Source organism: Nerophis lumbriciformis, linkage group LG14 (assembly GCF_033978685.3).
Source record: "Nerophis lumbriciformis linkage group LG14, RoL_Nlum_v2.1, whole genome shotgun sequence".
NCBI lineage: Eukaryota > Metazoa > Chordata > Actinopteri > Syngnathiformes > Syngnathidae > Nerophis > Nerophis lumbriciformis.
Window position 1 is genome coordinate 33,453,824 of NC_084561.2, and position 24,512 is coordinate 33,478,335.

Genomic DNA, 24,512 nt, shown 5'->3' on the forward strand with positions numbered 1-24,512 from the left:
TTTTTTTCTTTTTAAGTGTTATAGGTTTATATTTGATACTGATATAAAACAAAAATACACAACAAATCTGTTGGAAGCTAAATTAGCAATCATTTCTATATTGCTAAAAAAAAAACATGAGTTAATAATACAACAAATGTACAATTAATCCACAAAAAAACTAAACTGCTAATTATTAATTACTATACTTGAGTCTGATTTAGGTGGTCATTGCTCTCTTAGTTCTGAATAAAGGTGACCTATACCTGCAACCTAAGGGCAGCGGGCTATAGTGTAGAGTGTATGAGTCATGTCAGTGGCTGTCTTCAGATCTGACTCTTCTGTTGTACAAACCCCGTTTCCATATGAGTTGGGAAATTGTGTTAAATGTAAATATAAATGGAATACAATTATTTGCAAATCCTTTTCAACCCATATTCAGTTGAATATGCTACAAAGACAACATATTTGATGTTCAAACTGATAAACTTTTTTTTTTTTTGCAAATAATCATTAACTTTAGAATTTGATGCCAGCAACACGTGACAAAGAAGTTGGGAAAGCACGTGTTACAACAGCGCGGCTTCGTTAAAAAAAGAGTGCGGGTACTTTCCTGGCCCGCCTGCAGTCCAGACCTGTCTCCCATTGAAAATGTGTGGCGCATAATGAAGCGTAAAATACGACAGCGGAGACCCCGGACTGTTGAACGACTGAAGCTCTACATAAAACAAGAATGGGAAATAATTCCACTTTCAAATCTTCAACAATTAGTTTCCTCAGTTCCCAATCGTTTATTGAGTGTTGTTAAAAGAAAAGGTGATGTAACACAGTGGTGAACATGCCCTTTCCCAACTACTTTGGCACATGTTGCAGCCATGAAATTCTAAGTTAATTATTATTTGAAAAAAAAAAAAAAAAAGTTTATGAGTTTGAACATCAAATATCTTGTCTTTGTAGTGCATTCAACTGAATATGGGTTGAAAAGGATTTGCAAATCATCGTATTCTGTTTATATTTACATCTAACACATTTTCCCAACTCATATGGAAACGGGGTTTGTAGATGTGTGAGAGTGGTTCCTGTTCTTGTCGAAAAATGTTACTGCTAAGGTACCAGAAGGTTAAGAAAAGTTGCTTTTGCATAATATTGCGAAACAAAACGCCAGATAATATGTCTTACCTTATACACACACCATAATAATACTTGTATGTTTAATGCCCCGACAATCCTTCAAGCGGTGCGGCAAAGTCGTACGAAAACATTTTGAAAGATTTTTGAGCGCCGTGTGTAATGTTCTATATTTTCAATGGAACATTTAAAATGTTGGTGTTGTTTACTTGAGACCCATCATAGTGCAGGCTACACTTAGATTTTATGTTTGACTGCCATCTACTGGCCACACTTATCATTACACCAGATTTTAAGTGCGCCTTACAGTCCGGAAAAAACGGTACACACCTAGTCCCCTCATTAAAATTATGTTCCAAGTGGCATCTAAATTATCTATAGTTGAAAATTCTGAAAACCAGGAATCTATCAATCAATCAATCAATGTTTACTTATATAGCCCTTAATCACGAATGTCTCAAAGGGCTGCACAAGGCACAACGACATCCTCGGCTCAGATCCCACATCAGGGCAAGAAAAAAACTCAACCCAATGGGATGACAATTAGAAACTTTGGAGGGCACCGCAGATGTGGGGACCCCCACCCCTAGGCGACCGGTGCAAGGAAGTGGAATTAGACTTAGACTTAGACAAACTTTAATGATCCACAAGGGAAATTGTTCCACACAGTAGCTCAGTTACAAATGATGGAAAAGATGGAAAGGACAATGCAGGTATAAAATAGACTAAAAGCAATGTAAAATATAACATATATACATAATATTTACATAATATATGTACAGTATAGGATATATACTGATATATTATATTATATGTTTATATCATATATACAATATATAACAATTACCATGTAATTACCAGAGTGAGTTCTCACTCTCCAGGCCCCGCCCCTGCATGTAAAAACTGTGCCAGTTAGTGGAAACTGGAAAAAACATAACGTTGAAAATAAAAACATGCATATTACTTTAAAAAAAAACAAATGTGAATATTGGCATTAAAAATCATATGTACAAAAATCCACATAAAATGTTGTGTTTTTTTTTTTTGTATCAGTTTTATTTTTTAAATGTAACATTTTACAATACCGATACTTGTTTCAATGTAAAGGCATCTTTTTCTACAATGCCAAGTTTGTTTTTATACCAAAAGTTACTGGCCCCGTATGTGTGTGTACCACCACATGTGTCCCAAAGTTGAATTAAGGATTCTGATTTTGATTAAGTAAGATGTAAGGATGATACTAGACTTTTCCAGGGAGAGGATGCATGTTTTGACTGTTTCTCCATCCCAATCCATTTTGACTACTATTAAGTTGGGAGGTTTGTAACGACCAGTTGAAGGGGGTCCACTTGGCCATGACTGGCTCCATGCAGAGAAGGAGGAGTGCTAAATTAAGCTCTGGCTCCTGGGAAGAACCGGGTCGCAGCTTTCACGATGCAGTGGCCTGGATTACGCAGCAAAAGGTAAGTCACTGAGAGAGAGTGATAGAAATATGTCTTGGTTCGGCAGGTCACAGGGTTTTGTAAAAGTGACCGATTAAGTTTTGCAAACATGTACGTTTAAAATGACTTGTTTTCTCAGCAACTGATTGGAACTGCTTCCTGGGGAGAGGATCCTGAAGGTATAGAGAAGCATTTAATCAGTCACCAGAGGTTTCACAACTCCATCCAGAACAGCCCTGAAGTGGAACGAGCCAGGAATGACCTGGTGGGTTAAAACATTTTATCGCATTATCGTTACTACATGAAACCTTGCTTATGAGAAATGTTTTGGGGTCATCAACAACACGATTATTGATCACTTTTAGTGTCATTCAAAATTCCTTACATGATCAATCATCATTTTGCAACGAGTTTGGATTCCGAAAAAACAAACAAAAACAAAAAACACGTTTTTGGAAATTTTGCCTATCGTTTACAATTATTATTTGAGACATGACAATAGATGTTTTTTTTTTTTTAATGCATTCTAAATATTAAATACATGCGATCAAAAGTCCGCTCACACAAAGCCGTTCAATTCTGCATATAAAGCCCTTAAAAAACATCCAAACACCTACATTGGGGGTTTATATACATGATGTAAGTATATATGTAATGTAGTTATGAGCATATTTATAATAACATATATTATTTACGTATTTTGATCATTTTAAGCATAATAATTTAAAAAGCGCATCACGTTTGCCTTTTTTCCCATCACTGATTATTACTCACTGCAGACTTCATGAGAGCCAACAAACATAATAAAACATCACTTACTGTATAAAGTCTGCTGTCAGTAGGATGCCGACTGCTGGGATGTTCATATATTCCCATTTAGATGAAGAATGTCTCAATATCCTCGAGGTGTGGTGGGGCACCAAGCGTCTTTCGTGTCGTTTTTGCCAGTTCTGGGTCCCTAAATGGCTGTCAAAGTGTACCAACTTGTCAGATTACATCCTCGGCTATCTACTTTCCAGGTGAGAGGCATGATTTATGATCTACAATAAACTTACAGGGAGTAGGGAAGCGAGGAAGCAGCAGACCACTCTATGATGTAAACATAGGGACACACAATAGTGATCACGTCACCGCTATAAATAGTAGGGGTGTGGGAAAAAATCGATTCGAATTCGAATCGCGATTCTCACGTTGTGCGATTCAGAATCGATTCTCATTTTTAAAAAATCGATTTATTTATTTTTTGTAATTTTTTTATTTTTATTTTATTTAAAAAAATAATAATTTATTAATCAGTCCAACAAAACAATACACAGCAATACCATAACAATGCAATCCAATTCCAAAACCAAACCCGAACCAGCAACACTCAGAACTGCAATAAACAGAGCAATTGAGAGGACACACAAACACGACACAGAACAAACCAAAAGTAGTGAAACAAAAATGAATATTATCAACAACGGTATCAATATTACCGGTAGTTACAATTTCAACATAGCAGTGATTAAAAATCCCTCATTGACATTATCATTAGACATTTATATATATAAAAAAAAGAACAATAGTGTCACAGTGGCTAACACTTGCATCGCATCTCATAAGCTTGACAACACACTGTGTCCAATATTTTCACAAAGATAAAATAAGTCATATATTTGGTTCATTTAATAGTTAAAACAAATTTACATTATTGCAATCAGTTGATAAAACATTGTCCTTTACAATTATAAAAGCTTTTTACAAAAATCTACTACTCTGCTTGCATGTCAGCAGACTGGGGTAGATCCTGCTGAAATCCTATGTATTTAATGAATCGTTTTGAATCGAGAAAAAAATCGTTTTTGAATCGAGAATCATGTTGAATTGAAAAAAAAAATCGATTTTGAATCGAATCGTGACCCCAAGAATCGATATTGAATCGAATCGTGGGACACCCAAAGATTCACAGCCCTAATAAATAGTTTGTCTGTTTTAGCACGTATAATAATAATATCACTAATACTTGGTTAATGTTCAAGTCACACAATGTAAATGGAGTATTGATGGTTATTTATTGGATTTTATGAGAAAAATATCAAAAAAACAACAACACGTTTTTGTAAACACTTCTTAAATGCTCAATATTTATATAATTCATTAGGTTAAAAAAGGAGACAAGGGGAATCTTCATGCTTTGGAGCAAGAATGGGACAGTCTACAGGTAAAATGAATGCAATTTTAACAACATAAGTGTACATTTTAGAAAAGTGATGATCTTCTTGCTTCTACCTTTCCAGAAAAAGTCATTTGGTCGGCTGCAGCAGCTGGAAGACCTCCAGCAGATCATTAAGGAGATGTCAAAAGAAATTATGTGGGTCAATGACAAGGAGGAAGAGGAGCTCATATTTGATTGGGGGGAAAAGAATATTGACCAATACATCCCCAAGAAGCAAGAGAGCTATTCAGTTAGTATACTTACATCATATTATGTTCCTGTGTTGTTAAATATTCAAAGGTAAAGCTTGGACTGTGCTTCTGCGTTGTCACACCTCAGACACTGTCTTGATATTTGTATAGCTCTCTGTCTGGGTTTTAGCATGTGATGTGCAGTTCCCTGCCAAAAAGTAAGGGGCAGGTTTTTTTTTCCCCCAGCAAGTCAACTCACTGAACAACCACAGCTCCTGTTGACTTACAGTATTAGTTTTATAGCTTACTTTGTTGCCAGTGAGCAACAACAGTTAAAGAGAAATGGGTAGTGTATTTGAGCTGCAACTACTAAAGGTGTTACAAATAGGGCTGGGTATTTTGTTATCGATATTATGCTTTGTGAATTGATATTGCAAACTTTAAAAGATATCGATCCATAATACAGAAAATGGATGATTTTACCTTGCCCTATATTTGGAGGGTGTGGAGCTGCTATAACACACGCTGGCACTTCAACCCAAAAGCATAATTGCAGTTATTAGTGTGGCCTGGATGGATACAGCCTTTTCAAATTTAAAGTGTTATCTTTTTTTCATGGATTTCAATAGCTTTCACAAATGTTTCAGGATTTTCACACAGCCAAAAAGGGCATTGTGGCAAAGTATGTCCCATTCTTAACCTCTAAAGGCTTAGCTGGCCACATGCGTGGACAGCGTCTTTTAGCTCTTATTTCCAAAATTGTGTACACTACTGAATTGGGGTCTTATGGCCGCTTATGTGGACACTTATACTGCTATCTGGTGGTGTCAGAAGAGTATAACATACAATGGAATTTGGAAAAAAAAAAGGGGTAAAAATAAGAATTAGCATGTCACTAAACATGAAGTACACATTTGTTTTTACTTATGGACTAAGTACATCATATAAAAATATGATTCTTAGTTTTTATTCTAATTCGGGTCCAATAAACCCAATTAGTAAAGAGAAATAAAAAAAAGCATGTAAACAAACAGCTTGGGCCTTAAGAGATTAATGAGCCTGCCTTCATTTATGATATAATTTTGATGCGTTTACACAGATACGTTTTTTCCCTTCATCCTAAACTTTCAAACGGTTTCTATTTTAAATGAAAACTTTACATTTAAAAGCGATTACTTGCAAGGTGGGTGATTGGCCTAATCTGAATACATTGTTTAATTGTGAAACACACAGATTACCAAACATATGTTTACCTGATAAATAAATAAGTTCTTGGTAGTGGAACTTCTTGTAAATGTTGAAAGAGTAAGGTAGACCTGGGCAAATTAAGGCCCGGGGGCTTTGATTGAAACTGTTTTTTTTTTAGTGTGACCACTAAATGGTAACACCCGAATACGTTTTTCAACTTGTTTAAGTCGGGGTCCACGTTAATCAATTCATGGTAAGCTATTCAATCTGTCCCGCCGGACATTCCCAAATAATTTTTTTCAGAACTTTAAGATGGAAACTGTAGCTGCCATTATGATGTGCAGTGATGTTTTCAAATGAACGTAAGTCTTGAACTATACAAAGTAGTTAAATGGTTGTAATCTGCGCTTTTGCATGATATACTAGTTACTATGGTAATCTAATTAGTTACTATGGTAATCTAAATCACAGCAGCTCAGGCGAGGCACCAAGCAGTGTGGGTGGGGAGTGTTTCCACAGAGTGTTTCCAGAGCGGCCAGCCTGAAATGCGGGTGTCAGGGACACAGTTCTAAAGCTTAGTGATACAGTATATCAGATATATCAGATTGTAGGTGGGTTTTTGTTTTACCTTCGCGTTCATATTTTGCTGTGTTTGTTGCGTTTTTGTTGAGTTTCGCTTGATTGTAAAATATTTAGATCGAGAGGGCGTGTGACGTTCATATGTTGTCAATATTCAGTGTTTTATCGTTCATAGTTAATATTGTAAATCACACAATTGGGTGTCTCATTCAGTAAACATTTTTTTTAAATTCTATTCCGTTTTTTAAGGCGGTCTGTCAGAACGTTTTTAGCATTCAATCAGACATTATTGTGAGGTTTCTAAAAATAGATATACCGGCTCCCAGACACATTTTTTTTTCTAAACCTAGCCCCCCCGAGTCAAAATAATTGCCCAGGCCTGGATTAGGGGCTAATGTATTTGCATTAATTTTTGGCAGCTATAATCAGTCATGCAGTTCTTCAACTTCTACTCTCAACTTCTTTGTAAACAACAGAAACTGATGAGCGCCCTGGAGGAGAAAGAGAAGCACTTGAATAAACTGAAAGTCAGGGTGGATACCCTCCTGAAGAACAACCACCCAGCTTCAGACAAGATAGAGGTTTGTGCTGTGTGATGAATTGGCGTGACATACTGCATCACCTGCTCGCTCTTCACATCTGTGTTACCAGTGTTGATTTTTTAGATCATATTTTTTTAAACACCCTCCGTATTATGACTTCTTACATTGGCATTTTGCTCTCAAGGCCTATAGGGACACACTGCAGACTCAGTGGAGTTGGCTCCTTCAAATTACCAAGTGTATGGATGTGCACCTGAAGGAGAATGCAGCATACAACCAGGTAACTTGACAAATCCATACCTTTTAAATCTTAAACACAAGGATAACAATAAATTGGCAAGCATCAGTGGTTAAGCTACTGTTTCATGATAAATGACTGGAACTGATCTCATATCGGGGGGTTTCTTCGCGGAGTTTGCATGTGGTCCCCGTGCTTGCGTGGTATCCGCCAATACTCCAACGTCATCCCACTGTCCATTGTGTATATTGGATTATGGATGGACTCAATGAACTGTAAAAGGTGGTCAGTACCCCAACTTGCAAGTGACAGAGTGCTTAACTCAAAACTCTTGCATCGCAATCTCCCCTTGAAATTAATTGAAATACTTTTCAATGGGAACTGTTTTGCAGTTCCTAATGTTTTCCCATATTGTTCCCAGTATTGCAAATATTGCATTTTTTTCTAATGCTTCTTCAGCTCTATCAGAGGAATACATTCATACAATCTTTTGAGTGTTTCTGTTGCAGCTTTAGATTTCATTTGATCAACCAAATACAAACCCCGTTTCCATATGAGTTGGGAAATTGTGTTAGATGTAAATATAAACGGAATACAATTATTTGTACTCCTCTCTGAGCTGCCACCTTAACGTGGTAGAGGAGTTTGCGTGTCCCAATGATCCTAGGAGCTATGTTGTCCGGGGGCTTCCATGCCCCCTGGTAGGGTCTCCCAAGACAAACAGGTCCTAGGTGAGGGATCAGACAAAGAGCAGCTCGAAGACTTCTATGGAAATGCAAGAACCGAGACTCAGATTTCCCTCGCCCGGACGCGGGTCACCGGGGCCCCCCTCCGGAGCCAGGCCCGGAGTTGGGGCACGATGGCGAGCGCCTGGTGGCCGGGCCTGTCCCTATGGGGCCCGGCCGGACACAGCCCGAAGAGGCAACATGGGTCCCCCCTCCAATGGGCTCACCACCCATAGCAGGGGCCATAGAGGTCGGGTGCAATGTGAGCTGGGCGGTAGCCGAAGGCAGGGCACTTGGCGGTCCGATCCTCGGCTACAGAAGCTAGCTCTTGGGACGTGGAACGTCACCTCGCTGGGGGGGAAGGAGCCTGAGCTAGTGCGCGAGGTAGAGAAGTTCCGGTTGGATATAGTCGGACTCACCTCGACGCACAGCAAGGGCTCTGGAACCAGTTCTCTCGAGAGGGGCTGGACTCTCTTCCACTCTGGCGTTGCCAGCAGTGAGAGGCGACGGGCTGGGGTGACAATTCTTGTTGCCCCCCGGCTCAGAGCCTGCATGTTGGAGTTCAACCCGGTGGACGAGAGGGTAGCTTCCCTCCGCCTTCGGGTGGGGGGACGGGTCCTGACTGTTGTTTGCGCTTACGCGCCAAACAGCAGCTCAGAGTACCCACCCTTTTTGGATTCACTCGAGGGAGTACTTGAGAGTGCTCCCCCGGGTGATTCCCTCGTTCTACTGGGGGACTTCAACGCTCATATTGGCAACGACAGTGAAACCTGGAGAGGCGTGATTGGGAAGAATGGCCGCCCGGATCTGAACCCAAGTGGTGTTTTGTTATTGGACTTTTGTGCCCGTCACGGATTGTCCATAACGAACACCATGTTCAAGCATAAGGGTGTCCATATGTGCACTTGGCACCAGGACACCTTAGGCCGCAGTTCTATGATCGACTTTGTAGTTGTGTCATCGGATTTGCGGCCTCATGTTTTGGACACTCGGGTGAAGAGAGGGGCGGAGCTTTCTACCGATCACCACCTGGTGGTGAGTTGGCTGCGATGGTGGGGGAGGATGCCGGACAGACCTGGCAGGCCCAAACGCATTGTGAGGGTTTGCTGGGAACGTCTGGCAGAGTCTCCTGTCAGAGAGAGTTTCAATTCCCACCTCCGGAAGAACTTTGAACATGTCACGAGGGAGGTGCTGGACATTGAGTCCGAGTGGACCATGTTCCGCACCTCTATTGTCGAGGCGGCTGATTGGAGCTGTGGCCGCAAGGTAGTTGGTGCCTGTCGTGGCGGTAATCCTAGAACCCGTTGGTGGACACCGGCGGTGAGGGATGCCGTCAAGCTGAAGAAGGAGTCCTATCGGGTTCTTTTGGCTCATGGGACTCCTGAGGCAGCGGACAGGTACCAACAGGCCAAGCGGTGTGCGGCTTCAGCGGTCGCGGAGGCAAAAACTCGGACATGGGAGGAGTTCGGGGAAGCCATGGAAAACGACTTCCGGACGGCTTCGAAGCGATTCTGGACCACCATCCGCCGCCTCAGGAAGGGGAAGCAGTGCACTACCAACATCGTGTATGGTGCGGATGGTGTTCTGCTGACCTCGACTGCGGAAGTTGTGGATCGGTGGAGGGAATACTTCGAAGACCTCCTCAATCCCACCAACACGTCTTCCTATGAGGAAGCAGTGCCTGGGGAGTCTGTGGTGGGCTCTCCTATTTCTGGGGCTGAGGTTGCTGAGGTAGTTAAAAAGCTCCTCGGTGGCAAGGCCCCGGGGGTGGATGAGATCCGCCCGGAGTTCCTTAAGGCTCTGGATGCTGTAGGGCTGTCTTGGTTGACAAGACTCTGCAGCATCGCGTGGACATCGGGGGCAGTACCTCTGGATTGGCAGACCGGGGTGGTGGTTCCTCTCTTTAAAAAGGGGAACCGGAGGGTGTGTTCTAACTATTGTGGGATCACACTCCTCAGCCTTCCCGGTAAGGTCTATTCAGGTGTACTGGAGAGGAGGCTACGCCGGATAGTCGAACCTCGGATTCAGGAGGAACAGTGTGGTTTTCGTCCTGGTCGTGGAACTGTGGACCAGCTCTATACTCTCGGCAGGGTCCTTGAGGGTGCATGGGAGTTTGCCCAACCAGTCTACATGTGCTTTGTGGACTTGGAGAAGGCATTCGACCGTGTCCCTCGGGAAGTCCTGTGGGGAGTGCTCAGAGAGTATGGGGTTTCGGACTGTCTGATTGTGGCGGTCCGCTCCCTGTATGATCAGTGTCAGAGCTTGGTTCGCATTGCCGGCAGTAAGTCGGACACGTTTCCGGTGAGGGTTGGACTCCGCCAAGGCTGCCCTTTGTCACCGATTCTGTTCATAACTTTTATGGACAGAATTTCTAGGCGCAGTCAAGGCGTTGAGGGGAGCAGGATTAGGTCTCTGCTTTTTGCAGATGATTTGGTCCTGATGGCTTCATCTGGCCAGGATCTTCAGCTCTCACTGGATCGGTTCGCAGCTGAGTGTGAAGCGACTGGGATGAGAATCAGCACCTCCAAGTCCGAGTCCTTGGTTCTCGCCCGGAAAAGGGTGGAGTGCCATCTCCGGGTTGGGGAGGAGATCTTGCCCCAAGTGGAGGAGTTCAAGTACCTCGGAGTCTTGTTCACGAGTGAGGGAAGAGTGGATCGTGAGATCGACAGGCGGATCGGTGCGGCGTCTTCAGTAATGCGGACGCTGTATCGATCCGTTGTGGTGAAGAAGGAGCTGAGCCGGAAGGCAAAGCTCTCAATTTACCGGTCGATCTACGTTCCCATCCTCACCTATGGTCATGAGCTTTGGGTTATGACCGAAAGGACAAGATCACGGGTACAAGCGGCTGAAATGAGTTTCCTCCGCCGGGTGGCGGGGCTCTCCCTTAGAGATAGGGTGAGAAGCTCTGTCATCCGGGGGGAGCTCAAAGTAAAGCCGCTGCTCCTCCACATCGAGAGGAGCCAGATGAGGTGGTTCGGGCATCTGGTCAGGATGCCACCCGAGCGCCTCCCTAAGGAGGTGTTTAGGGCATGTCCGACCGGTAGGAGGCCACGAGGAAGACCCAGGACACGTTGGGAAGACTATGTCTCCCGGCTGGCCTGGGAACGCCTCGGGATCCCCCGGGAGGAGCTGGACGAAGTGGCTGAGGAGAGGGAAGTCTGGGCTTCCCTGCTTAGGCTGCTGCCCCCGCGACCCGACCTCGGATAAGCGGAAGAAGATGGATGGATGGATGACAATTATTTGCAAATTCTTTTCAACCCATATTCAATTGAATATGCTACAAAGACAACATATTTGATGTTCAAACTGATAAACATATTTTTTTTTGCAAATAATTTTTAACTTTAGAATTTGATGCCAGCAACACGTGACAAAGAAGTTGGGAAAGGTGGCAATACCTACTGATGAAGTTGAGGAATGCTCATCAAACACTTATTTGGAACATCCCACAGGTGTGCAGGCTAATTGGGAACAGGTGGGTGCCATGATTGGGTATAAAAACAGCTTCCCAAAAAATGTTCAGTCTTTCACAAGAAAGAATGGGGCGAGGTACACCACTTTGTCCACAACTGCGTGAGCAAATAGTCAAACAGTTTAAGAACAACGTTTCTCAAAGTGCAATTGCAAGAAATTTAGGGATTTCAACATCTACAGACTATAATATCATCAAAAGGTTCAGAGAATCTGGAGAAATCACTCCACGTAAGCGGCATGGCCGGAAACCAACATTGAATGACCGTGACCTTCGATCCCTCAGACGGTACTGTATCAAAAACCGACATCAATCTCTAAAGGATATCACCACATGGGCTCAGGAACACTTCAGAAAACCACTGTCACTAAATACAGTTCGTCGTTACATCTGTAAGTGCAAGTTAAAGCTCTTCTATGCAAAGCAAAAGCCATTTATCAACAACATCCAGAAACGCCGCCGGCTTCTCTGGGCCCGAAATCATCTAAGATGGACTCATGCAAAGTGGAAAAGTGTTCTATGGTCTGACGAGTTCACATCTCAAATTGTTTTTGTAAATATTCGATATCGTGTCATCCGGACCAAAGGGGAAGCGAACCATCCAGACGGTTATCGGCGCAAAGTTCAAAAGCCAGCATCTGTGATGGTATGGGGGTGCATTAGTGCCCAAGGCATGGGTAACGTACTAATCTGTGAAGGCACCATTAATGCTGAAAGGGACATACGGGTTTTGGAACAACATATGCTGCCATCTAAGTGCCGTCTTTTTCATGGACGCCCCTGCTTATTTCAGCAAGACAATGCCAAGCCACATTCAGCACGTGTTACAACAGCGTGGCTTCGTAAAAAAAGAGTGCGGGTACTTTCCTGGCTCGCCTGCAGTCCAGACCTGTCTCCCATCGAAAATGTGTGGCGCATTATGAAGCGTAAAATACGACAGCGGAGACCCCGGACTGTTGAACGACTGAAGCTCTACATAAAACAAGAATGGGAAAGAATTCCACTTTCAAAGCTTCAACGATTAGTTTCCTCAGTTCCCAATCGTTTATTGAGTGTTGTTAAAAGAAAAGGTGATGTAACACAGTGGTGAACATGCCCTTTCCCAACTACTTTGGCACGTGTTGCAGCCATGAAATTCTAAGTTAATTATTATTTGCAAAAAAAAAATAAAGTTTATGAGTTTGAACATCAAATATCTTGTCTTTGTAGTGCATTCAATTGAATATGGGTTGAAAAGGATTTGCAAATCATTGTATTCCGTTTATATTTACATCTAACACAATTTCCCAACTCATATGGAAACGGGGTTTGTACAAGGTTTCTTATAGACAGTATATTTTCTTGACATACAGTATCACCGACTATTTACAAACTCAGCACTAACGCTGTGCGCCGTGAGGAACAACGAGAAAGTCTGGAGATATTTACATACGGATGGGTGGCCCTCAATACAGACCTAAGTAACCTGTTGTGTTTTTTTCAAGTTCTTTAAAGAGGCCAATGAGACATACAGATCCCTCCAGACAGAACAAGAAACCCTCCGTAAGAAATTCAACCGTGACAAGAATACATCACTGGACAACCTGCTGGAGCTACTCATGGAATTGGAGGTACAACGGCCTTAAAGAGCAGACCAGTTAAGACAAACCAATTATGGGTTTAAGTGAACTTGTGGTTTAAATATCAGCCTCACAGACAGAAAACCAAAGGTTCGACAAAGGGTTTGAAGTATTTCTGGTCTTGTCGCCCCCTCCCGGGCAGAAGGGCAACACGGCTGCGTAGCTGGATCAAAAGAGACGTCGGAGACGCTTTGCTGAACAAAAGGTTGCATTTATTACAAGCGAGCGTCATTTAAACAAGTCTGCAGTACCCGGAGGAATCTAGGTTAAAAAAAATGAAGGACTCCTAACTTGGAGAAGCCAAACCACCAGTCTTATATTCCTACCTCCTGTCTGTGTGTGTGCTCTGGGTCCGGAGAGCACACCCTGACCATAAAAGGAGATGTTCGTGTGTAAGTGTCTGGAAAACAACTGCTTTAAGTCATAACTTAAAATGTTGGCGTTGAGCTAGACAGGTAGTCTCTTCTCAAGGATATGCTTATCACTTTTGCATTCCGAAGACCCAATTAAAACTAAGGGGCCTTCTCTTATTATGTGCTCAAACTGAAATGCCACTGTTTACTTAAACTTGGAGGTTTGCTTTCTCCAAGATGAATATGAATATTTACCATATGTAGAACATAATATGAGTTAATTAATTCACTTCAGGTTCGAACAATGTTTGTTTAGGCACCTGTGTGTGGAGTTTGCATGTTTTGCCCATGTTTGTGAATGGCTCACTTGTGACCCTAATGAGGACAATCTGTATAGCATTTGAAAATGACAGTCACTTTCAACACTGTATAAGAACTTTTGGGCAAACATCATTTTTTTCTGGTTCGGTGTAAAAATCAGTTTGTTAGGCAATGTTATATATTAATAAGTTTGAAACAAATCATCAAAATGCATTGTCTTGATTTACAGAGGGAAAGAGAGAAGATAATGGATCACAAAAGGCAAGTTCAACATCTTGTTAACAAGGCCAAGACCATCGTCAGACTGAAGCCCAGAAACCCAGAAGTGAAGAGCAGCACCCCTGTCATTGTCAAAGCCCTTTGTGATTTTAAACAAGACCAGGTCAATCTTTAATAATCTACAGTTTTTAATACAGAATATTCACGAAATGAATCGTCTATACCAGGGGTGTCCAAAAAGCGGTCCGGATTTGGTTGGTCCGCCGCATGTTGTCGAAATAATATACAAAATTGAAAAATCTTGTAAAATATAAGAAACCATTGCAAAAAACACTATGTAATGACTACAATTGGGATGCTAATAACTCATAATCATAACACAACGCTGACACAAAGTTTTATGTTAAATATGTATAGCGTCTGTTTTTAGTATTTTTTTTGTCCAAAATATATGATGGCCCTTGCATGTTTTAAATTTTCAGTTGGTGGAAAAAGTTTGGACGCCCTGGTCTATACGTTCACACTAAAATATTTGTGTTCAACATTATACAGCCAATAGGTCTGTTTTCAAATACATCCGTTCTGATTTGTCTCTACAGAAAGTGATCTGTAAAGGTGATGAAGCAATTTTGCAGGGCAACAGTCAGCGCAGCAAATGGGAGGTTACAGGACCCGGGGGCCTAGATATGACTGTACCCTCTGTGTGCCTGATAATCCCGCCTCCTAATCCACTCAGCATTAGTTTGGCCACCAAGTAAGTCACCAACCCTTGCTTTTTAGTCCTTCTCACCCCACAGTTGTACCTCATTTTACAGAAGGACAGTTCGTTTCTCGACCCGGCTCAGAACTCAAAATACGTATATCTGAAATCAGCCCTTATTGAAATGAAATGAAGTCGATTTCATCTGTACCTGACCCCTTCAAAACACCACCATTGTATGTAGCAGGAATAAAAAAAAACAAAAAAAAAAACCTTTAGGTAAGAAATACTGTTTGAAAATCAATACAACAGAATGCACTAAAACAACTACAGTAGTTTTATGAAGTGCAATAATATTGTACAGCCTGTGGACTGGGGCACCAGACTAATGTACTGTCTCCATCCAGTGTTGCCAAGTCCCCCTATTATCAGCAAGGGGTGTCCAAAGTGCGGCCTGAGACACATTTGTGGCCTGTAGCTATTTTTTTTTAATGGCCTGCGACACAATTATTAGCATTCTAATAATAGCATGCTATCTTTTATTGCTAATTTTGCATGCATACACCTCATGTCAAATATTTTGTTACTTGACAAATGATACATGTTGGCCTTTTTTCAAGGTCATTTTGTAGCGATACACCAGTCATATGTTGGTACCAGATGCATGCTAACATTCGCAGGCTAGCATTTTGAACAACATTTTCAAGTACACATCTCAGAGTAATAAATGTTGGTACTTGATGTATGTTACAATTTGCATTTCTTTCTAAATTAGATTTTTTTTTTAGCTAATTTCGAAAGTAGGCTATACATCTCAGCTTTATATATTTTGGTATTTCACTAATGCTAACTGTAAGCATGCTATTTTTAGCATGTTAGCATTTTTGATTTTTTTAGCTCATTTTGGTCATATTTTTTGTTATCTGAATCTGGCCAGCATGCTAACTGTTAGCATTTCAGTTCGCCTTTGGATCTTCAGCGTTCACACAAAATTTCCACAAAATTGCATTTTCTAGTTCTTTCGAAAAAGCGTGTATTGTTCTGGTTTCGAATGTGAAAACTCCCCAAATGGCCCCCGCGTCCTTTGATTTGTCAGTCTGTGGTCCTCAGTGGAAAAAGTTTGAGTACCCCTGTCATAAGAAACTTTGGGTTTGTTTTCATAGAACTAGTTTCTAGTTTCTCTTGTAAGATCTGGCAACACTGTCTTCAACAATAGGAATAGTTAAAATTATGTTACACACAGACCTGTTTGAGTGATGGACCAGATAGGTTAGAGTGAGCAAGGCTATTGCTATTGCTCGTCCAGTTTGTAGAGACAGGAGAAAAGAACAAATTGAAACATGTCTGACAGACCATTCAGCAGCTTTTCTATATTTTCATGGATTAATGTCCGCTGTTTGGAGTGGTGCAGACTAACGGCGCTGCGGTCACAGCACATTGCCAAGTTTTTTACACGACAGGACATATTTTTAATGGTTTGTTTCTCTGATTCGGTGGTTGTCGTCATTCGCACTCACATTCTCAGTTCAAGTGGTTAGAGCAGTGGTTCTTAACCTTGTTGGATATACAGAACCCCACTAGTTTCATATGCGCATTCACCGAACCCTTCTTTAGTGAAAAAAAACAAAAACATTTTCAAATTCAAGACAAAGTTATATGTTTTTTTACTGGTCCACAAAATGAACCGTGCATGAGCATGACCTTGTTCAAAGAACAAAACCAACACAGTGCATGAACTCACAACAAATTACACACCTGCAAATCAGATGGGAATTAGAGGGAACATTGTTTGGGGGTATCCCTAATATTCTGATAGGGAGAAGTTTTTATTTTCACAATGAGTTGGGTGTTTCTTGACCTCCGTGGCAGAGGCTCTGCCGAACCCCTGAGGCCGATTCACCGAACCCATAGGGTTCGATCAAACCCAGGTTAAGAACCACTGGGTTAGAAGGAAGGATTGTGTTGATCTTCGGCTGTGTGCTATCTGATTTTTGTACAGGCACATTGCACAATATATTTATTACATCCATCCATCCATTTTCTACCTTATTTTCTAACTTATTACATAGACAGTGTATATCTACTGCACAAGCTATTTTAAATATGTTGTCCTCGAACAAAGGCAAAGTGACGAGAGGTTAAAAATACATTTAGTGATTCAATTCTATAAAAAGACCAATGAAATTTAAAACACAGCTGTGGACAAATACTACGCCAACCGGTGGCGGAAATTTTCATAACTCAAATTACGCTTGCATTTCAAAGCATAAAAAAAGCAGAGAGACAATTTGTATATCAAATTACTCAATACCAGTACCAATTGCACCAGTGTCGTATGGTTTGTACTGTCGGGCATTTTTGGGATGTCGAAGGTCACTGTATTACCTGGAGAAAACCCACACACATGAACATTTGACACATAATTGGACCAAGAAGACAGAACATAAGCTTCATAGTCAAGCACTATATTTTTGCTTTGAATTATTGTAGCTTATTATTCTTTGTTGAATTTATTTGACTGTATTGTAAGTCGCTAATAGCGTAGCAGGCCGGGTTCAGTAATCAGTACTTTCTCAGTCAATGGCAGTGTGACTGGTTGTCTTTATATGTGCCCTGTGGTTAGCGACAAGTCCAGGGTGTAGTCGGATTTTTCCCCGAAATTAAATGGGATCGACTCTAGCTCCCTGCAAGACTGAGCAGAATAAGCAGTAGAAAATGGATGGGTGAATTGGTTGTATTGTAACTATGAAAGCCTCACATGGCACTTTTCTGGACACCCAAACATTGTGTAAAATTTCCTGTACTTACCTATGTAGTACACAGCTGCACTACACTGTTCGTAGCGTATTAAAATACTACCAGTATTTTAAACTGTATCATAACGAAACTCTAAAAAACCAAGAACACTTCTTCATCAATCAATCAATCAAAGTTTATTTATACAGCCCTTAATTACAAATGTCTCAAAGGGCTGCACAAGCCACAACGACTCATCTCCCACATCAGGGCAAAAAAAAAAATCAACCCACTGGGATACAATGAGAAACCTCGGAGGGGACTGCAAATGTGCCCCCCCACACACACACACATCGGTGCAATGGATGTTGAGTGAATCTAGTTAATAGTGTGAGAGTCCAGTCCATAGTGGGGCCAGCAGGGGATCATCTTGAGTGGAGACAAGTCAGCAGCGCAGAGACGTCCCCAACTGATGCACAGATGAGTGGTCCACCCCGGGTCCCGACTTTGAGCAGCTAGCGCGTCATCTGTGGTCACCTGATAACCTCTCCACGCAGGAAATGGGGGGCAGAGCAGAAAAGAGACGGCAGATCAACTGGTCTAAAAGGGGGGTCTATTTAAAGGCTAGACCAGGGGTCGGGAATCTTTTTGGCTGAGAGAGCCATGAAAGCCAAATATTGTAAATTGTATTTCTGTGAGAGCCATGTAATATTTTAGTAACACTTTAGTATGGGAAACATATTCACCATTATTAGTTGCTTATTAACATGCAAATTAGTAACATATTGTCTCTTAATTAGTCATTATTAAGTACTTATTAATGCCTTATTCTGCATGGCCTTATTATACAACCAGTAAGCCATTAACTAAGAGTCTTCCCTCAATAACCTCAGAATTATTGCTTATTAGTAACACTAACCCTTATATATTCCCCTAGTGTCCAAATAACTCTTAATTAAGTCTTTGTTACTTAGAATATGTTCCTCATACTAAAGTGTTACCAATATTATTTAACACTGAATACAACTAAATAAGTGCATTTTTAAGTAAGACTAACATTTTTAGAGTATAATAAGTATCTTATTCCTTTCAATAACATTGTTATTCTGAAGCTAACCAATAATAAATAAAATGCTTCTTACCATTAATGCGACTTCTTGAACAGGTGCGCTAGAAAACGGATGGATGGATTAAAATGCATGAGAATGTTTTTAATTTTGAACTTTATTTTTAACACTGTTATTACCAGCGGAATTATTTGTTACTTATCGTGTTAAGCAATGTCAGCTAAGATTTATCTGAGAGCCAGATGCAGTCATCAAAAGAGCCACATCTGGCTCGAGAGCCATAGGTTCCTTACCACTGGGCTAGACTATACAATTTAGTTTTAAGATGGGACTTAAATGCTTCCATCTTCAACCGCTTATCCGGAATCGGGTTGCGGGGACAACAGCTCCAGCATAGACCCCCAGACTTCCTTCTCCAGAGCAACATTAGCAACTTCCTCCTGGGGGATCCCGAAGCGTTCCCAGACCAGAGAGGGGATGTAATCCCCCCATCTGGTCCTTGGCCTGCCGCGGGGTCTCCTCCCAGTGGGACGTGCAACAAGGACCTCCCTAGGGAGATGCACCTACTATAAATGCTTCTACTGAAGTATCATCTCTAACTGTTACTGGTAGAACATTCCAGAGTACTGGAGCCCGAATAGATACTTTTTTTGGGCTCTGGAAATCACTAATAAGCTGGAGTTCTTAGAACGCAGATTTCTGGCCGGGACATATGGTACAATACAATCAGCAAGATAGGATGGAGCTAGACTGTTTAGTATTTTATACGTAAGTAGTAAAACCTTAAAGTCGAAACTAAAATGCACAGGAAGCCAGTGCAGGTGAGCCAGTATTGGCGTAATATGATCAAACGTTCTTGTTCTTATCGAATGTTATTTTCTGTCTTGTCAACAGAAATGAGCAGTATTTTGAGTCCATCCTTTCTATGTGGAATCAGTTGTACATCAACATAAAGAGTCTCATTGCCTGGCAGTACTGCCTTCTGGATATCGATCACATCAACTCACTCACCATCTCCATGGTAAGTGATCGTGAGTCTCAAAGACCTAAAGCTGTCATCTGTCACTGAACCAAAATTCAAAAATGTTAAACATAAAATATAACACCACTGGCTAGTAGATATTACCAACGGGTTTAACAAACAGATTATCCCATAAAGTCTTTATTTCTCACAAACACTATGTGTGCTAGCTCAATGCTATAACTGGCTGCCGTTCATGCCTGTCGAAACCTAAACTAGTTCCAGAGAAGCGATGAACCATAAACCAAGGGAATCAACACCATGTGTCCTTTCTAGGGATGGATACAGAATTCATGTAAAATCTAACAGTGCCTTATTTTGATACTTTTGTTGCACGTGACGTGACGTCTGATTGTTAAAAATGTTCCATGACAACAAAGCAAGAAGGAATACAGTAAGCTCCACTTTTCAAAATGTGCTAGCTCAATGCTAATTTGATTGGATTTGCCATAGACACGGGAAATATTAGTATTAGCTATTTTACATACACAATTTCAACACCTCCAAATTTGGTCATCAAAACTACAACTAAGATGTATGTTACAATCAAACAGCTGGTGAGTAATAAATACAATATGTACAGTTTAAACACTTTGTGGGTTTCAACAAAACAAAAAACTGCCATATTCAACTAATGGCAGAGACTACTACCTGGCTAAGTAAGCACTCTTGTAATTGCAACAGCATGCAAAGTCTACTATAGTATTTCAGTATTACTGTATTTTCTGGACCATAGGGCGGATTATAAGGCTCACTAGTGCAACAGTGGAAAATGTGTCCCGTGAAAAACCGTCCCACCGGAACTCTCTAATAACTAAAGTTCCGTGGGTGAATTATGGAAACCCACTTCACCGGTAGTTTTTAGCGCTTCCATAGTGAGATATAAGTTAGAACTTTACGCTACTTTATATTAGAAATGGCAACAGCAGAGGGTGAATGTCCCATAACAAGAAGATAGTGAAAAAGAAGAAGCTTATCAACTACGGTATCCGCACAGACTACAGTGGCGGAGGTGCGCAAATTTTCAAGACTTATGCAGATCTCAAATACACATCAGCAGGTACCAGAAGGTAAGAAAAGTTAGTTTTGCATAATATTGTAAAACAAAACGCCAGATAATATGTCTGCTAATGGGTGCCATTTTGCGGTCCTTATACACACATCATAGTAATAATTGTATCTCTGACTACGGTAGCCGTAAGGCGCCGACAATCCATCAAGCGGTGCAGCTTCAAAGTCATACTAAAACATTTTGCCGTGTGCCGTGTGTAATCTTCTTTATTTTCAATGGAACATTTAAAGTTTTGGTGTTGTTTACTGGCGGCATATTGCAGGTCACAGTTATCATTACACCATGTACCAAATAAAATTGCTTCGAGTTCGGTAAGCTCAACCAGAATTATTCCGTACATTAGGCGCACTGTCAATTTTTGAGAAAATGAAAATATTTTAAGTGCACCTTATAGTCCGGAAAATATGGTACGGTACTGTATTACAGTACTGTACTTGCAAATGGGTAGAAAAATGTTAGAAATCAAGATAACTGGACAGCACAGCTCAGTATTAAATGTTACATTAAAAACATTATATTTCTTATTTATACATTTGTTAAAAAAAAGTACCTGTATCGATTGCCAGGTACCGTCGATTAGTCGATTCAAATGTGAACAGTACCTTTCCCTAGTCCTATCCTTCTTAAATTGGAATTGACACACTAATCGCGTATCATTAGGAACAAGAACATGCTTTGACTGAAGACAAAAGTGAGACCCACATACAGGCAACAACTGTGGCCACAATATATGCTTTTTAAAACGTTGGCAGGATAGAGTTTCACTTTCAGTCAGAGCTTAAGAGATCAATGAAACATCATTTAAGTATAAAAGATATATAAATACCGTATTTTTCGGACTATAAGTCGCCGTTTTTTTCATAGTTTGGCCGGGGGTGCGACTTATACTCGGGAGAGACTTATATGTGAAATTATTAACACATTAGCGTAAAATATCAAATAATATTATTTAGCTCATTCACGTAAGAGACTACATGTATAAGATTTCATCGGATTTAGCGATTAGGAGTGACAGATTTTTTGGTAAACGTATAGTATGTTCTATTTTGTATAGTTATTTGAATGACTCTTACCATAATATGTTACGTTAACATACTAGGCACGTTCTTAGTTGGTTATTTAGGCGTCATATAACGTACACTTATTCAGCCTGTTGTTCACTATTCTTTATTTATTTTAAATTGCCTTTCAAATGTCTATTCTTGGTGTTGGGTTTTCTCAAATAAATTTCCCCAAAAAATGCAACTTATACTCCAGTGCGACTTACATATGTTTTTGTCCTTCTTTATTATGCATTTTCGGCCGGTGCGACTTATTCTCCGGAGTGACTTATACTCCGAAAAATACGGTAGTAAGGTCATGTATGTTTCCAGCTACTGTATGTTTGTGTGATGTATGACTGACTTGTGCTGTTGTTCCTTCAAAAGCAATAAAATAACACATACTGTATGTGTTTGTATTTAGCTGGCCACCATGCATCCAGAGGAATACCGCAATCTTATCAAAAGCCTTGAGACTCATTATGAAGAGTTCAAACTGAGTTGCCAAGGCTCGCAGATGTTTGCTGACAATGACAAGAGGAGCATCGAGAGCCAGTTCAATGGAGCTCAGACCCACTATGAAACTCTAGTGGTGCAGTTACCTACGTACAGTAAGTAATGTACCTTACATTAATATAATCTAATTTCAAATTATTGTTAAAATAGGTGTCATTTTTATTTATACTTCATATACAGTACATTTTGATAAACTGACAGTGTTGAGACAGACATCCCCTACCATGGAGTAAGTGAGTTGATGTGTTTGATATCCACAAGACCTATTTTTAGAGATGCTTATAACAGAGGAATTTAATTTGCACGTGATTTTGCATAGGAATTAGAGCAACAGCAATTGTGGCTTATAGGGCCAAACTTTGCATTGTTATACTTCCAGGATATTTTTAAAGCTGTTGTGGAAAAAATATTTTTCTGAATTTTCTAATTAAACAAAACAACACTGATTTGTTTCAACATAATTCACTATTTTAGCAATACAAATAATGCAACTCTGGACAGAAATAAATCTTGGTACAAAACCCAAAACCAATGACGTTGGCAGGTTGTGTAATTCATATATAAAAACGATATACAATGATTTGCAAATCGTTTTCAACTTATATTCTACTGAATAAACTGCAAAGACAAGATATTTAATGTTCGAACTGAGAAACATATTTTTTTTTTGCAAATAATCATTAACTTAGAATTTAATGGCAGCAACACATTGCAAAAAAGTTGGCACAAGGTAATTTTTTACCACTGTGTTACGTGGCCTTTCCTTTTAACAACACTCAGTAAACATTTGGGAACTGAGGAGACCAATTTTAGAAGCTTTTCAGGTGGAATTCTTTCCCATTCTTGCTTGATGTACGGCTTAAGTTGTTCAACAGTCTCTGTTGTCGTATTTTAGGCTTCATAATGCGCCACACATTTTCAATGGGAGACAGGTCTGGACTACAGGCAGGCCAGTCTAGTACCCGCACTCTTTTACTATGAAGCCACGCTGGTGTAACACTTGGCTTGGCATTGTCTTGGTGAAATAAGCAGGGGTGTCCATGATAACGTTGCTTGGATGGCAGCATACAGTATGTTTCTCCAAAACTTGTATGTACCTTTCAGTATTAATAGTGTCTTCACAGATGTGTAAGTTGCCCATACCATCACAGATGCTGGATTTTGAACTTTGCGCCTATAACAATCCGGAGAGTTCTTTTCCTATTTGTTCCAGGGGACACGACGTCCACAGTTTCCAAAAACAATTTGAAATGTGGACTCGTCAGACCACAGAACACTTTTCCACTTTGCATCAGTCCATCTTAGATGAGCTCGGGCCCAGCGAAGCGTTTCTGGGTGTTGTTGATTAATGGCTTTCGCTTTGCATAGTAGAGTTTTAACTTGCACTTACAGATGTAGCGACCAACTGTAGTTACTGACAGTGGTTTTCTGAAGTGTTCCTGAGCCTATTTGGGGAGATATCGTTTACATACTGATGTCGCGTTTTGATGCAGTACGGCCTGAGGGATCAAAGGTCCATAATATCATCGCTTACGTGCAGTGATTTCTCCAGATTCTCTGAACCTTTTGATGATATTACGGACCGTAGATGGTGAAATCCCTAAATTCCTTGCAATAGCTTGTTAAGAAATGTTAGTCTTAAACTGTTGGACAATTTGCTCACGCATTCGTTCACAAAGTGGTGACCATCGCCCCATCCTTGTTTGTGATTGACTGAGCATTTTTTTGAAGCTGCTTTTATACCCAATCATGGCACCCACTTGTTCCCAATTAGCCTGTTCACCTGTGGGATGTTCCCAATAAGTGTTTGATGAGCATTCCTCAACATTCTCAGTCTTTTTTGCCACTTGTGCCAGCTTTCTTGAAACATGTTGCAGGCATCAAATTCCAATTGAGCTAATATTTCCCAAAAATAACAAAGTTTCTCTGTTTGAATGTTAAGCATCTTGTCTTTGCAGTCTATTCAATTGAATATAGGTTGAAAAGGATTTGTAAATCATTGTATTCTGTTTTTATTTACGATTTACACAAGGTGCCTATATGTATATATATACAGTATGTATATATATATATACATACATACCGTACATAAGATTAGCAATTGTTTTCTATCTCCATTTCTAATTTATTTTCAATAAGAGTCCAACATAATCCATGCAAAACTCTT

At 40.6% G+C, this 24,512-nt stretch overlaps 1 protein-coding gene across 1 annotated transcript in view; it reads left to right on the plus strand.

Moving 5' to 3' along the window:
* LOC133616398 (desmoplakin-B-like) overlaps positions 1-24,512 on the plus strand; it is a 58,742-nt gene that overhangs the window by 8,646 nt on the left and 25,584 nt on the right. Inside the window, exons 4-14 of the mRNA XM_061975596.2 lie at positions 2,420-2,570; positions 2,689-2,814; positions 4,693-4,752; positions 4,829-4,996; positions 7,181-7,285; positions 7,431-7,526; positions 13,166-13,291; positions 14,204-14,356; positions 14,793-14,947; positions 19,591-19,717; positions 22,254-22,440. Of these exons, the coding sequence (XP_061831580.2) occupies positions 2,420-2,570; positions 2,689-2,814; positions 4,693-4,752; positions 4,829-4,996; positions 7,181-7,285; positions 7,431-7,526; positions 13,166-13,291; positions 14,204-14,356; positions 14,793-14,947; positions 19,591-19,717; positions 22,254-22,440 (1,454 nt within the window). The remainder of the gene's footprint in view (positions 1-2,419; positions 2,571-2,688; positions 2,815-4,692; positions 4,753-4,828; positions 4,997-7,180; positions 7,286-7,430; positions 7,527-13,165; positions 13,292-14,203; positions 14,357-14,792; positions 14,948-19,590; positions 19,718-22,253; positions 22,441-24,512) is intronic.